At 36.9% G+C, this 14,524-nt stretch overlaps 1 protein-coding gene across 3 annotated transcripts in view; it reads left to right on the forward strand.

Moving 5' to 3' along the window:
• The first annotated feature begins 7,191 nt into the window (after positions 1-7,191).
• GRAMD2B (GRAM domain containing 2B) overlaps positions 7,192-14,524 on the forward strand; it is a 117,437-nt gene continuing 110,104 nt past the window's right edge. Inside the window, exon 1 of one of the 3 annotated variants that reach the window (XM_015140671.3) lies at positions 7,192-7,467. In XM_015140671.3, coding sequence (XP_014996157.1) covers positions 7,343-7,467 — 125 coding nt within the window. In that variant the 5' untranslated portion in view covers positions 7,192-7,342. The remainder of the gene's footprint in view (positions 7,468-14,524) is intronic. The other 2 variants (XM_028849172.2, XM_028849175.2) reach the window with 2 other exon arrangements.

Here is a 14,524-nt window from a genome sequence, read left to right on the forward strand (position 1 = left end):
ATATAAAATTTGCTAAATCCTTATTATGTTCCAGGCAATATTTAAAATATTTACAAATATTAGCTAAGGTACCTTCTTAACAAACCTATTCGGTAGGTACTATTATTCCCATTTTACAGATTAGGAAACTAAAATATAGAGATTTTCAAATCCTCCAGCTATTAAGTAGCACGGTAAGAATACAAACAGAGAGTCTGCATTTTTTAAAACAAAGTATGTACTGAGTCTGGATCTAATTGCAAACTATGGGGAGGAAATTCCTGAAATTCAGAAAATTGTGGACATTTTGAAATATTATAATTAATGATGGAACCTAACACAGCTAATGCCTCAGAGTAAATATCTATGTAATTACTTCACACAATAGCAGTGCAAAAATGGAAGTGTAGGTTGTGGGATCACTTCCCTCTCTTGTCCTGTACAAAGACAATATTTAACACAGATGAGCTATTGCTGGTATGTTTTCATTCTCTCAAGAGTCACAACAGGGAGGAATTCTACAAAGCAGCATGGTGTAAGGAAGACCTACATTATCAGGTCAGGAGTGGAACATGAATCAGGAGGCAGCCCTAGTTCTGCCACCAACTATTCTAGTGACCTATTCCCACTAGTGATAGATCTATAACAGGAAGTATTTTAAGTGCATGCATTCTAAAGTTCCTATTGGCTCTAAAACCTCATCCTCTATATCCTCTATCATCTAGTTTCTAGACTAATCTCAAAAACATCTTGGCCAGTGGTGTGTTTATTCCCAAACAATCTTTCTGAGATCTGTTTCATAGAATTCTCCAAACATGTCTTTGATTCTGTTTCCGCTACTCTGGCACCTGGTGCTCCAGTTGTGGGAGGGAACAGAGAACATGTGTCTGTTTCTCACTTTGAAGGGTAAGACCTCTTGAAAAGAAAGACTGTATTTAGTGAATATTGGATATACTTTCAGAATTACCAAATGATTTTCATAATCCTTTAGAGCAAAACATAAATTTTGATGATGATCAAGTGTTCATTGTGATTATCTCTGGTGGCTGAGGATTACAGATGATTTTTTTTCTTCTTTATATTTTGTTTATTTTCAAAATGTTTGTAATGAGTATACATTTTGTTTTGTAAACCAAAAAAAAAAAACAGTATATTTTAAAAACCTTAGTGGTACAGAGTTGTGAATGTAGTTCATGCCACTGAACTATACACTTTAAAATGGTTAAAATAGGAAATTTATGTTATGTATCCCTTAGGCCAATAAAATTAATACAAAAAATAACCTTATAGGGGACACTAAGAATCATACTATCTTCAGAAGTATTCTCTGAAAATAATTATCAATTTGCATAAAATCAAACAAAGGCAGAATATACAATAACCACTATGCAATTTGACAGATGATAATGCTATTGAAATCAAGAATGCTGCTTTTTAAAATCTGGGTCAAATGTAAATATATACGTTTTATCAACCAACCAGATGTGAATGTTTAAATGTTTACAGCAGTGTAAGGGAGTCAGCTCATGCTTGCTCAACTGTCAGCTCATTACAGGCACAATTCCCAAAGTCACGTTCCATGTGTCATATCAGCAGCTTGAAGTCAGCTGTGGTGGGAGTATTGTGGAAATTGGCCAATGCTACAAATAAGAGCTTTTTTTTTTCCTGGAAAACTGGTTTACCAATACACCACTGTTTACATAATAAACATATCAATCAACAGAAATTTCTACAAACAAAATTTTTAAAATCAACTATCTCAATTCATTTTATAAATTTAAGCAAATACAGTTAAAAGCACTAAAAAGACTTACCCAAGCTGGTGGATAAACTAGAATAGGAACTTGGGTTTTCAAATTTCTTACCTTTATATCTTAAAACCCCAAATGCACACAAAAAAAGAAAGATTATCTTAAGTCCAATCTTGCCATGTTTACTTACTTGTTTACTGAAGCTGCAAGATCAATTTTCTAATCTTCTGGAGGCAAAACTCCCTCTAACGTCATGACCTACAACAAATAGTAATAGTTTTCTGACAAGGGGATAACATATGTCCTTTCTCTGCATCCTCTCAAAGCATTCACAACTTGGGAGATAAATCAACCCCCTCCCTTCTTTATCAAAAAAACATTAGAATAAAGAAGTTTGAAGGAGAAAGGAAGGGACTTAAGATATGCTTTAGCCCATGAATTAGACTGGAATATTCCAGGCTGCTTGGCAGGCCCATTATCACCAATGTCAACACTCCACGGGCCCAGACTGTGAACGCTTTCCCTCCCTCTAGGATTAGGTCTTCCACAAACCACGTACAAACACATAGCTGTTGTCCTATTGAGAAAAGCAAATCATATCTTTCACTTATATCATATGACTCCACTCAACATGAGTGAAGTATGACCAGCTCAAAGATCATAATCTTCACTGTTATTACCCTCAGTAATATTTTCTGAATGCTTACTATGTACAGGCTTCATACTTGAAGTTTACACATATTATATCAAGTCCTCCAAACAATTTTTTGAAATAGATATTATTATTATTCGCATTCTTACAAAAGCTCAGAGTAGTTAAGTCCATTTCTAAAGTAACACAGCAATGAAATAATCAAGCCATCCTTTTCCAGGCAACCTGATCCCTAAACTCACACTCTAAACCATTAAATCAAAAATCAAACAGCCAAACCCAGGAAAGTGGATATATTTACTTTACACCCACACACCGGTTTTCCATACATGGTTATTCCATGGTGATATCTGAAATTCAAGGTGATTTTACTAGACCAAATCTTTTTTTTTTTTTTTTTTTTTTTTGACAGAGTCTTGCTCTGTCACCCAGGCTAGAGTGCAGTGGTGCTATCTCGGCTTACTGCAACCTCTGCCTTCCGGGTCCAGTCGATTCTCATGCCTCAGCCTCCAGAGTAGCTGGGATTACAGGCCATGCACCGCCACGCCCGGCTAATTTTTGTATTTTTAGTAGAGATGGGGTTTCACCATGTTGACCAGGCTGGTCTCGAACTCCTGACCTCAGATGATCCACCTGCCTCGGCCTCGCAAAGTGCTGGGATTACAGGCATAAGCCACAGCACCTGGCCCAGACCAAGGCTTTTTTATCCAAATCACAGAACTATGTGTTTAGAGTATACAAGCTAATTGTATTAATAATGGCCTAAACACAGCATAATTTATCAAATAAATCTTAAGGCACAACTATTTCTAACTTTGCTTATTTGTAGAGAAAATCTCATTTATTTCTAAGTGTAAGTGAATATTCCATGGCTCTGGAAAACTCCATTTTGAAGCTCTGTTTAGCTGGTTGTTTTGGTTTGATCTTATGTCTCAATATCCAAATCCTACATCTGTAAAAACTGGAGGAGGAGGAGGAAGTAGAGGAAAAGGATTGAGAGGAGGAAAAGGGGAATATACAGGCATGAATTCCCCACCTTCCATCCATCAAGCCTAGCATCAGTAGGCATATTAGTTTCTTGTTTATGGAATCCAGAATCCTTGGATATAATAACCAAAGATTATTATCATCATTGCACAAGACTATATTCTTTGAATTATGGACCTTGTTTCATTGAAGAAAGAAAAAATTCTTATGGCCAAACTTTAATTTGTAGGGTTTAAGCAAAGAAAACTAGAGCTTGAGAAGACTTTCTTTTTCTTTCTTTCTTTCTTTTTTTTTTTTTTTTTTTTTTTGAGACAGAGTCTGGCTCTGTCACCCAGGCTGGAGTGCAGTGGCCCGATCTCAGCTCACTGCGAGCTCCGCCTCCGGCGTTCGCGCCATTCTCCTGCCTCAGCCTCTCTAGTAGCTGGGACTACAGGCGCCCGCCACCATGCCCGGCTAATTGTATTTTTAGTAGAGACAGGGTTTCACCGTGTTAGCCAGGATGGTGTCAATCTCCTGACCTTGTGATCTGCCCGCGTCGGCCTCCCAAAGTGCTGGGATTACAGGCATGAGCCCCCGGCCCCGGCCAAGTAGACTTTCAACATTATTTCTCAATTCCCATGGAAGGACATAAAAGAGTCTCTGTGATTTTTATTTCAGTTGTATTTTATTTATTATCATGTATTATGCATTTTGGCCACTGTGCATGTTCCTTTTGTAGTTATATTTACATAAACGTCCTATTCCACCTGTTTATCTTTGACCACCTGGTCTTTGTTTTAATTTGCACACACACAAATGAAAGCTGTGGCACAGGCTAGGAGTGCTTGGGCAGTTCCCATGTCTCAACAGTCAAAGGGCTCAGGCAGTGGCTGTGGATGGCTGCACAGCAGTCAACTGCCATTAATCCTGAAAATAAAGCTGTCAGAATTCACATTTTCTTTCAATGATCATGTACTATCAAAACCTTATTCCTATTTAAAAATAAAGTCCAGCTATAACTACTTGCACATTTTGTCAGATTTATCACAGGCAACTCATATCAAGAAGTGAAATTCACCCGGGGAAGCCCCAGCTGACTCCAGCCCTCAGACAGGTTTAGGATGCCTCCTCTCACCAGAACCTGTTGTGTTTAAAACTTGAATGCCCTGAGGGAGGCATAAGCATTCCTGTGTTTACCACTCTCTGCTGGGTTCTGTCCCTACCCCCAGAAACTTACCTTTCTGGTTCCTAAAGGCCCTTGAGTTTGTGACCCCTGCTCTAGACTTTCAGAAAATCTCACCTTTGACACCATTTCTTAAAATAAGGATTAACTCAACATCTTACATAAGAGTTCAGCCAATATTGTTTTAGCTACTTCAGTATGCTTCCCATAGGCTAGTAAATTGTTCCCTAACTGAAATAACCGTATCACCCGGCAGACTGCAATAAAGGGACCAGCTCATCTCATTCTGCTTCCAAAGCATCGTGCACATGGCCATCGAGCTCACCTTTCATCATTTTATTTCCATTACTTACAGGATAAGGTTTGAACTAACCACACTAGCATTCAGTATCCTTCATAATTCAGCCTCCAGATAAATGTTCACTATTCCTCTATTTCACTAACACACTCTCCACTCTCACACACATACCTGGTCCATACCCATTTATTTGTTCACGAGCACTACTTCTTTCCCTTTCTGCCTTTCCCATGTCACCACATTGAAACTCAAACCCCACATTTTCCATTAGACTTTTTTAAGTCATGCCAGTCTCAATTGATTTGCCTCCTTTTAACTGTAAATGCTCAATAAATACTTGTTGAATGAATGAATGAATGAACGAACGAATGAATTCCAGCATGACCACATGCTTACTATTTAATTATGGCCAAGTGGCTTAACCTTTTAAAGATACCGTTTTTTTAATCTATAAAAATGTAATTTGGGCAGCGATTAAATGAGATGTTACATATGAAATTATCTAGTAGAGATGTTATATTTACTCAAAAGATATTAGCTAGTACACACTCAATAAATATTAGCCTAATTCACTGCCTTTCTATCGCTTTTATTTTTAGTTAACTTTTCAGTTATGTGGATTGTTTTATCCTAGCTCCATTGTTGAAGCAAGAACCCATTTTCTTAAAACTTTTTATATCACTCACTGCAGCTAGCAAAGAGCTTTACTAATAAATATGTATTCGTTGATTGAGTATTGAATGAGTATGAGGAAAGCTTACCTATTGAAAAATAAGTTCAAAGACTGTTCACTGACACTGGAATTTCCTCCTTTAGAGACATTTTGTTCTAAGCTAAGAATTACCCCTGTGTCATCCAAACCTGCATGAGACAGAGAATAACAGACTATATTTCATTGACTATTAACATCTGTGCCAGCAAGAGTTGTTTTTTGTTTACAAGGAGCAGAAACTCTCAGGCAGGTTGTTGCTATTGTATGAGGAATGGTGACTGGTTTAATTCAGCAATTTAATATAACAGCTTATTTAATGTCTCCAATATGATTTCAACACACAATTTCAGCACAGAGATAAGAGAGGAAAGAGAAATATAGACCATGCTCTGTCGAGGAAGGACAGGGAGGAAAGCTGGGGGTGGTGCATCATCAGAACTGTAGCACGAGGGCACTCAGCAGTACTAGGGTGACCACCGGCCCCAGTTTGCCCAGCACTAAAGAGTTCCTGGAATTTAGGGCATTCAGGGCTAAAACCAAGAAAACCCAGCAGGAAAATATTGTCCAAAACAATGTAATATCACTGAAAGACTCACTTCAAAACTGTTCCTAGGGTCAGTACAGCACGTAGAGCAGCACAGACCTGTCCCTGCCAGGTTAGCAGTTGGTTAGAGCAAAATGCTAATGAGGCCAAGGCTAAAGGTTTGCTTTGATTTCCCAGGAAACTTTGCTCTCTTCCACAATCAGAAACTATGTACTTCTCTTAAGCCAGCCATTCTGCAATGTCACTGACTAATCACAAGTGGAACAAGGAGAGAGAACATAGCTACTGTGGAACAAATCCTTCCCTGGTGCTAGTAACGAAGGTGGAGGGACACTGATGTTTTCCTCGTGCATGAACATTTGTCGCATGAAGAAAGTCATTTTCTGAACTTATTTGTTAGCAAAATGCATATCTAGGTAACAATAATGACACATAATTGCAAATCTCTATTGCATACTCTCCTATGTATTTCATTCTAATCGTGTGAAATCAGCATAACAGATATCAAACAGAGCAGAGTTGGGATCACCTGTGGTTGCCCAGCCAGCAAGGAACAGAGACAAATTTGAACTCTCGCCTCCTACTGTTAGTTTGTATTTGTTGTTGTTGTTTGAGTACAAGTCACAGCCTCCTGTAACCCAGCAAAATATGTAACCTGAATGTTGAGACTCCCTTGACTTTGTGTATATCACTTCCATAAGAACTCCAGAACTCTTCGAGTCCCAAGGACCAAGGAATGCAGCCTTGACACTGCTGTGCATCTGCCAAACACTGGCTGCAATACACAGTGTGCTGGTTATTTCCTGTGTGAGTACAGGCATAAAGCACATCCACATTGCTCACCCTGTCGGTCAGGCTCAGGTGGTTAGAAAAAGCATCCTGCTTTTCATGTTTAGATGCTGCCAGTCTCTGCACCTCATTGTTTTGTTTAGGTGTTTGCTTTTCCATGCTTTTCTGACTAAATTCAGATTTAGTGGTGTTCATCTTAGTGAACTAAAAGTTGAATTTCCCAAACACATTTATTTCTTTAGAGCAAATATAGGTAGGATGAAAACCGCCCTATGTCACACTGAAATGTTACTCATTAACTGACTGTAAAAAAAATAGCCTCAGCTACATTAAGAGTCACATGAAGAAAGAGCTTCCTGCAATGCAAGGACTGTGCAAAGCGGAAACACAGAGATTTTCATACTATTTGGGAGACTCAGAAATGAGCTTTTAAGGTTGTTCCTTGACTTGGGGATCAATAAGCGCACAATGGTGAAGAAAAGGCAGCCTTCTAGTGACACGATGTTCCAGTTTGAGACTCCGGGCAGCCCAAGGAAGGCCAACGTGGAGGCCCCACGCAGCTCCACAGACAGCCCCAGCTCGGTGTTCCTCAGGTGGGTACAGCCTGGGCCCGGCCATCCACATCTGTCCACCTGGTGGCCTCAGCTACCCAACTGGTGACCCTTGGAGAGCTCCCTTTTCATTCCCGGAGGTAGCGATCAGCCATGGGAAGAGAAGGTACAGCCTAGGCATCCTGACCAGTGGATTCGAAGGGGGTATATAATAAGGGATGTGCTCTTCTGAGCAAATAGAACTATTACTACTATTAAGGAAAAATAATTTTTAGTGCCTTCTGTAGTACTTTCTTAGTACTGGATAACTGGCCACTATGCAATTCCTCAATTCTTAGCTTACTTTCAGGTTCATAGGAAGTGAAAACAAATCGTTTAACCCCAAATTGACTTTGGTATCAAAATTACCTGAACTATTATTAAAATAATAATTATTAAAATATTAAGATAATTGCCTTCTTTTTGCCTTTCCAATTTAAATTTAAAATAGTACCAACTGTGCTCTAGTTCAAGTATTTACTGAATAGTGATTTACAGCAGTTTTGGCCAATTTCAGAACATATTCATTTTAGCTATAAACCTCAATATCCAAATCAACACATTAATATCCACATCAACACCACTCTAATAATTACATATTTTTCATGAAAATTTATTTTTCAATGCTTTATTCATTTTATCTCATTATAATTATCTAGCAATTTATGGAATGTATAAACTAAGTATAAGTCAAAATCACATATTCAAAAGAAAGTTTTTTCATCCAACTTCCACGTAAACTTTAACATAATATTCATGTAAACTTCTCAGAATAACCCCCACACCCAAACTTTACTTTTTGACAGTACCATATCCAGAAATTCAAGAGTTAAGTATGATCCTTGTTTTCTTTTTAAAATTGTTTTAAATCATTTACACAAAATGTACTTTAAATTATAGCTTTCAAAAATTTAATAGAAAACAAAGAAATTCCATTGTATTTAATTGCATTCACATATCAGAATGCCAGGTTATGAAAATAAATTAAATACTTTTAAAAAGAAGTTTTAGAGACTAAAAAAGTGAATGTGTGCAAACTGTTTCATAATATATCTATTTCCAAGTTACTTAATTTTTCTATCCATTATTAAAATGAATCTATCTTGCTTGCATTAGCAGTTGAGCAAGGGTATAATTCTGTGATTTAAAATGTAAAACTTAGGCGAACAAAGAACAAAGGGAATACATAAAAATAAAATAAAATGTAAAACTCATGCATTATTTCTATATTTCGCTGAGCTTCAAGTGCCTCTGGAATTGCTTTGTCTGTGGAATCCATCTCTTAAGTAGACTGTCATGCAAATTCTTCTTTGGAGCTCAAGCTCTAACCAGGAGAAATTAAATCAAATCAAATCAAATCAAAATGTATCAACGAACAAATAAATATTAAAACAAATATAAAATACATAAAGCATAATTGAAATAAAATAAATATGATTTTCATAATTATAGATAAATAGAATAAAAATAAAATAAAACCTTCATCCACCTAAATTCAAGCCTCTTGTAAAAAAAAGCTCCAGCCTATGTCACCTGCATATTTGAGTGTTCAATATCAAATTTCTATGTTAGCATCTATAAGTGGATTTTTAAAATGTGTATTAGAATCAACCTAAAAAATTTTAATATATCTCTAAATAGGCATTGAAGGACTTTTAGTCTAGTTGAAAGATCTATTTAATGTATTGTGTAGAAAATCATTGAAAATACTTTATGGAAGCATTCAGGCACAAATTGGTTAAATCTTTGAGATAAAAAATAAGACCAGGTAAACACTTTCCTTTACCTTCTAAATAAGTATTGAGAATTTATGTGACTGTTTTAGTATCACATTATCCTTTCAATGAACTAGAGCTAATAAAATGTATTTGCAGATCAACAAGCCACTTCAAATAGGCACAGATACAATTTACACAGTGTTTTTATTCAATCACTCAATACAATAAACGTTTATTGAGTAACTATTATATGCCAGGCTATGTAGAAGGCACAGAGGTTACAATCATAAGTGAGATAGACTTAGTCCCTGCTCTCATGGAGATTATTAGTTTAATGTTTAAGACAGGCCAAAAAATGAATGAATGCATATGTGCATACATAAATACATAATTCAAAAATTAATATGTTTTATAGGAAACAAAGCTGAGGCAGAGAGTAAGATAGAGAAAACTAATTTAGATGGGGTGGTAACTAAAGGACTCTCCAAGGAAGTGATATTCAGGCTGACTTAGAACCAGTCATCAAAAGACTGAGAAGGAGCGTGATTGCCCTGCAGTAGGGAAGATAGGGAAGAAGTCTAGAGGAACCCGCGGAGAGTGACACCCATGAAATCAGAGAGATAAACAGATGATGAGGGGGGTTGGAGTTCTATTCTAATTGTGACAGGAAGCCACTGAGGGTTTAGAAGAGTGTCATAATGTGACGTTCACTTTAAAAGAGCACTCTGGCCCACTTGTGGGTTATTTCCAGTTGTCTGAGCATTCAAGCAATGCTACATCTTGCCCGTTTCCCCTGGTACACTGTGGAAGGGTGTCTTTAAGGCACCTACCTAGAGGAAATGCTCATCATAGATTATGAACATGATTAACTTTCTTTGCTAATGTCATTCTGTTTTCCAAAGTTCTGTGTCATTTACGCTGCCATCAGCAGTTATGCTGCTGCCTCAGCAACATTGGAATTGTCTGATTTTTTCCTTTTTTCAATCTGGAAGGTGTGAAATGGTAACTCAATGTGGGTTTAATATATGTTAAACTAAGAGGAGGGACATCTTTTCAACATGTTTAGTGGTCTTTTTTGTTTTCTCTTCTCTAAAATGCCTGCTTATGAATTGATATCCCTTTTGGGGGGAAGAGGTCACTATCTTTTTCTTCTTTTCAGATAGTTTTTTAAAATACTCCAGACACTGATCTTTTGATATATGTGTTGCAAGTATTTTATTCCAACATATGACTTGTCTGTTTGCACTCTCTATTATGTCTGAGTTATTTTAATTTGTCAATTTATTAATTATTTTCTTTATGAATTGTTTATGACTTAAGAAATCCTTCCATACCCTGAGGTCATAAGAACATATGTATTTTCTGCTAGGAGTATGTTTTTCTTTCAATCTAGGGTTCGTACTGTGTTTGGAACGCATTTTCTTTTCTGGTATGAATTAGGGCATCATTCTAAGTTATTGCAGAGATAATAAATTGTCCCATATTATTTATTGAATAGACTGTCCTTTCATCACTAATCTGTAGTGTCAGCTCTGTCATACATCACTGTCTTAATTACTATCACTTTATAAAAAAAAAAAAAAAACCTAAGACAAGACTCCTCACCCAGTTCAGAAGTGTTTCGTTACATTGACCCTTTGTTCTTCCAGTTAAATGTTAGAATTAGCTTATCAAGTAAAACTGTTTTTAATGAAATTACATTGAGCCTATTGTTCATTGTTGAGAAAATTCAACGTCTTTACAATGTTAAATCTACCAATTCATAAACATGGTATATCTTTCCATTTATTTAGGTTTCCTTTAATGTCCTTCAATACAGTTTTAGAATATTCTGCATAAAGATCTTACACATCATGTTACGTTTATTCCTAGATATTTTATACCTTTGTTGTTATTGTAAATATATTTTACATTGTATTTTCTTTTGTCAATGTACAGAAATATAATTAGATTTCTAAATTGATCTTATGTTCAACATCCTTGCTAAACTTTTAATAATAAATCTGTAGACTCTAAGAGATTTTCTTTGTAGACAATAATATTTGAAATAATAAAAATTTTATTTTTACCTTTCCAAAATTTCCTCCTTTAAATTTTTTTTGCTTTATTACACAAGCAAGGACACTAGTATAATGTTGAGTAGATGCAATAATTCTAGACATCCTTGTATTCCTAATTTTAAAGGGAATGCTTTTAATATTTCAGGATTTATCAGTTGTTTTCAGATTAAAAGTTTCCTTCTAGTTAAAGTTTTCCAAGACGTTATTAAAGTTATTCAGTGCTTTGCCAGCCTCCATTGAGTTAATCCCCATTTGAAAATCTTTGACATTCATAATGTGCACAGTACCTCAAAATTCAAAATTTGCAGAAATCATCATTTCTCAAAATATACAGAACATTAAGCTGACTTGGAAAAATATGAATTGCTGTAACCTCTATAGGTAGTTGACTGGGAAAGGCTTTGGAATTAAGAGTTCCATAAATTAGTCACTCAGGAAATTTAAAAACTCGAAAACCTCTATTGGATCAAGAAGCTTTTGGAGATTTATTATGCAAATTAGCCATTAGGCAAAAGTGAAAGTTGCCAGTGTGGTTAGTGTGTAGAATAGGACACCGTGGCCTTTGGGAGTACAAACAAGGCCCAAGATGGGAACTGAAGAGGACAAAAATGAGGCAGAACTAATCGGAAATGTTAGGAGGGTGCTCAAAGTCCTTCTGTGTTCTGGGATGGGGACCACCCTAGGCTGCAGTCAACGAGAACCTTGGTGTCCAAGGCAGTCCCACAGTCACACTCATTATGCTTCCACTTAGTGGCTCCAATGCGTCTGTGTCTTCTCTATTCTAGCTGCCACCAGTGGGTAGGAGAGAAAATGTCTGCCCTTCTTTCCTTCTGCCCTCCTCTCTCAAGAGCTTTGTCTTTTCTTAGCCAACCCCACTTCTCCTGCTGTTACAAAAAGGACAGGAGCACTCTATGGTACCAGATGAACAGGAACACAGCAGACTCTGTGCCATGACCCATTTTCACTAGTCAACCCCATAGGCTCAGCCCCTGTTCACAAGAGTGGTATGTAGAGGCTGGAGTGGGGCCAAATCCTGGGAAATGAAGTTTCTTCTCCAAGAGCAAGGATGAGATAGAAGCATTCACAGGAAGCAGCACTGTTTTAAGGGGATATTTAATGGCATTAGTCTTCTGAGTGTGGAGCAGATATTTCAGCAAATGGGCGAGGTCGGGGCAGCAGGACCTGTGAACCCTGCAGAGCTTCACAGAGGAGAGTGAGGGGCAGGCTAAGACAGGAGGCAGAGAAAGAATAAATTGCACCAGGATGTAGTGAGACATGGCTATGGAAGTTAAAAATGAGGAGGTTAAGTCAGACGACTAGGCTTTCTTAGGAGAGTTAGAATTTTCCCAGCAGGAAAGAATAAAATTCCCCAGCAACTGTCACTGCAAGGAGCGAAAGAACTTCTTGTCTCTTTCCCAAACTTCACCAGATACTTCCCCACATTCAATATTTTCTCAATGCACATGTTCTATCTAGTTGCGAGGCTATTGAACATGCTGCAAGTCCTCTTTGATGGCCTCAAAAATTCCTATGCCCTTTCAAGATGCACATCCTGGAAGGTCTAGTTTAAGCTCCGGGTAACTTCCCTGTGCTGCCCACACCCCCACTCTCGTCCCTCAGAACTAGCAACCTTTTCTTAATTGTTGGCACTATATCCTGTATTAACCACTTATCAGAATGTATTGCTGTCAGGATGTATTTATTACAAAGCCAATGCAACTTAAGCTTCTACCCTCACTTATAAGACAGCTTCTACTGTCCAAGGACTTGGAGGGCCACTAGTAAGGTGCGCAGATAGTCCTACATTCTTGAAAAATTCGCAGATAGTATTTCAACTGCAATTACAATTTCTGTCTCTTTCCACTCCTATTTTTCCTCTTTCAAACTTTTCCTCCGGTCAGATATGTAGCCAAAGGCATTTTTGGCATTCTGAACTAAGGGGAAGTTGTTCAGAGATACATTTAGTTTGGTATTTGTGGAATCTATTCATGTGATTTGCCTTCATTTCTATGTGCACATAAGTTATCACTGGCTGTATGGTATTGGAATGGCTTCCAGGAATACTCCTACCACCCTCTAAGCCAATATACCCTGCTCTGGGGCATGGTGCAGAGCCAAAGATGGGATCATGATATGAACATGGTGCCATGCATCAGAAGTGTGTGGGTAGTGGAAAAGAAAATGAGTTTGAAATGTACAGAACCAGAAACTAGTTTCTGACAAATTTTTCCAATCATCAGATATATAAATCATCAGATATATAAATCAGCAGATATATAAATCATCAGATATATAAATATATAAAGTGGTAGATTCTATTCTTTTTATTGCCTAATCAACACAGTTCTCTCCTATTAGGACTATATAGTCTATAATGCAGCTGATATAATTATACCAACCTTATTCTTTTTCTTTCTTTTTTTGGTGGTAATTGTGCATAATAGACTTTATCAGAATTCTTGTGTTTATAAGGCACAAACCCAAAATAATACTAAAAACACCCACTGCATTTGTGTTTGTGTCACATAGTAGATTATCATGACATTATCAAAACTGGGTTTGAATTTGAAATAAATCTTTAACCTATCAATATAAAGGTAAGTATTTTTTCTAGAGAAAAAAACTAAACCACGTTCTTTTCTCTTTACTGAAAATATTACGAAGTTGGTGCCATATGAAGAGATCGATGAGTATCAGCTATAAATTACAAGAAAATATCACAGAGTATGTCAGACAGTTAATTCATAAGAGCACTATATTACTTTTCTGGATTTGGAGATGTTTATGGAATCTGTAAACTCCAATTCATAATTTGATGTTTTCCTCATTTAAATGTATAATCACTTTCATGCCTAATTTCTTGTTCATACTTTTCTTAAAGAAGACTCTAAAATTGTATAAGCTTCAGGCCCATAAAACCTGGATCTGCCCTCTGATTATAACTCCTTCTAAGCCCGTGGTCTCCAACAGATCTGTTTTTTCTATTTGTAGAACTTGATACACACTGTGTACTTTGCAGCACTGAGTGAAGGAATGGATGTGGTTCTCCCAGCTAGGGGAATGAACTCCCAAGGGGAAAGGATGTTGGCTTGTGACTGCCTGTTATCAGCCCCTCATTTTTGGACATTTTGAAAATATTGTAGGAAAACTAATTTTACACAAATGATTTTGAGTAGTTTTTACTTTGCCAATGTTTTCAGACCACCAAAAATTGTTATTTTAAAAAATACACACTATTCAATTACCTATTCTATAATATTTGACTCACTTTTTTTTTTTTTC

Source organism: Macaca mulatta, chromosome 6 (genome assembly GCF_049350105.2).
Source record: "Macaca mulatta isolate MMU2019108-1 chromosome 6, T2T-MMU8v2.0, whole genome shotgun sequence".
Lineage (NCBI taxonomy): Eukaryota > Metazoa > Chordata > Mammalia > Primates > Cercopithecidae > Macaca > Macaca mulatta.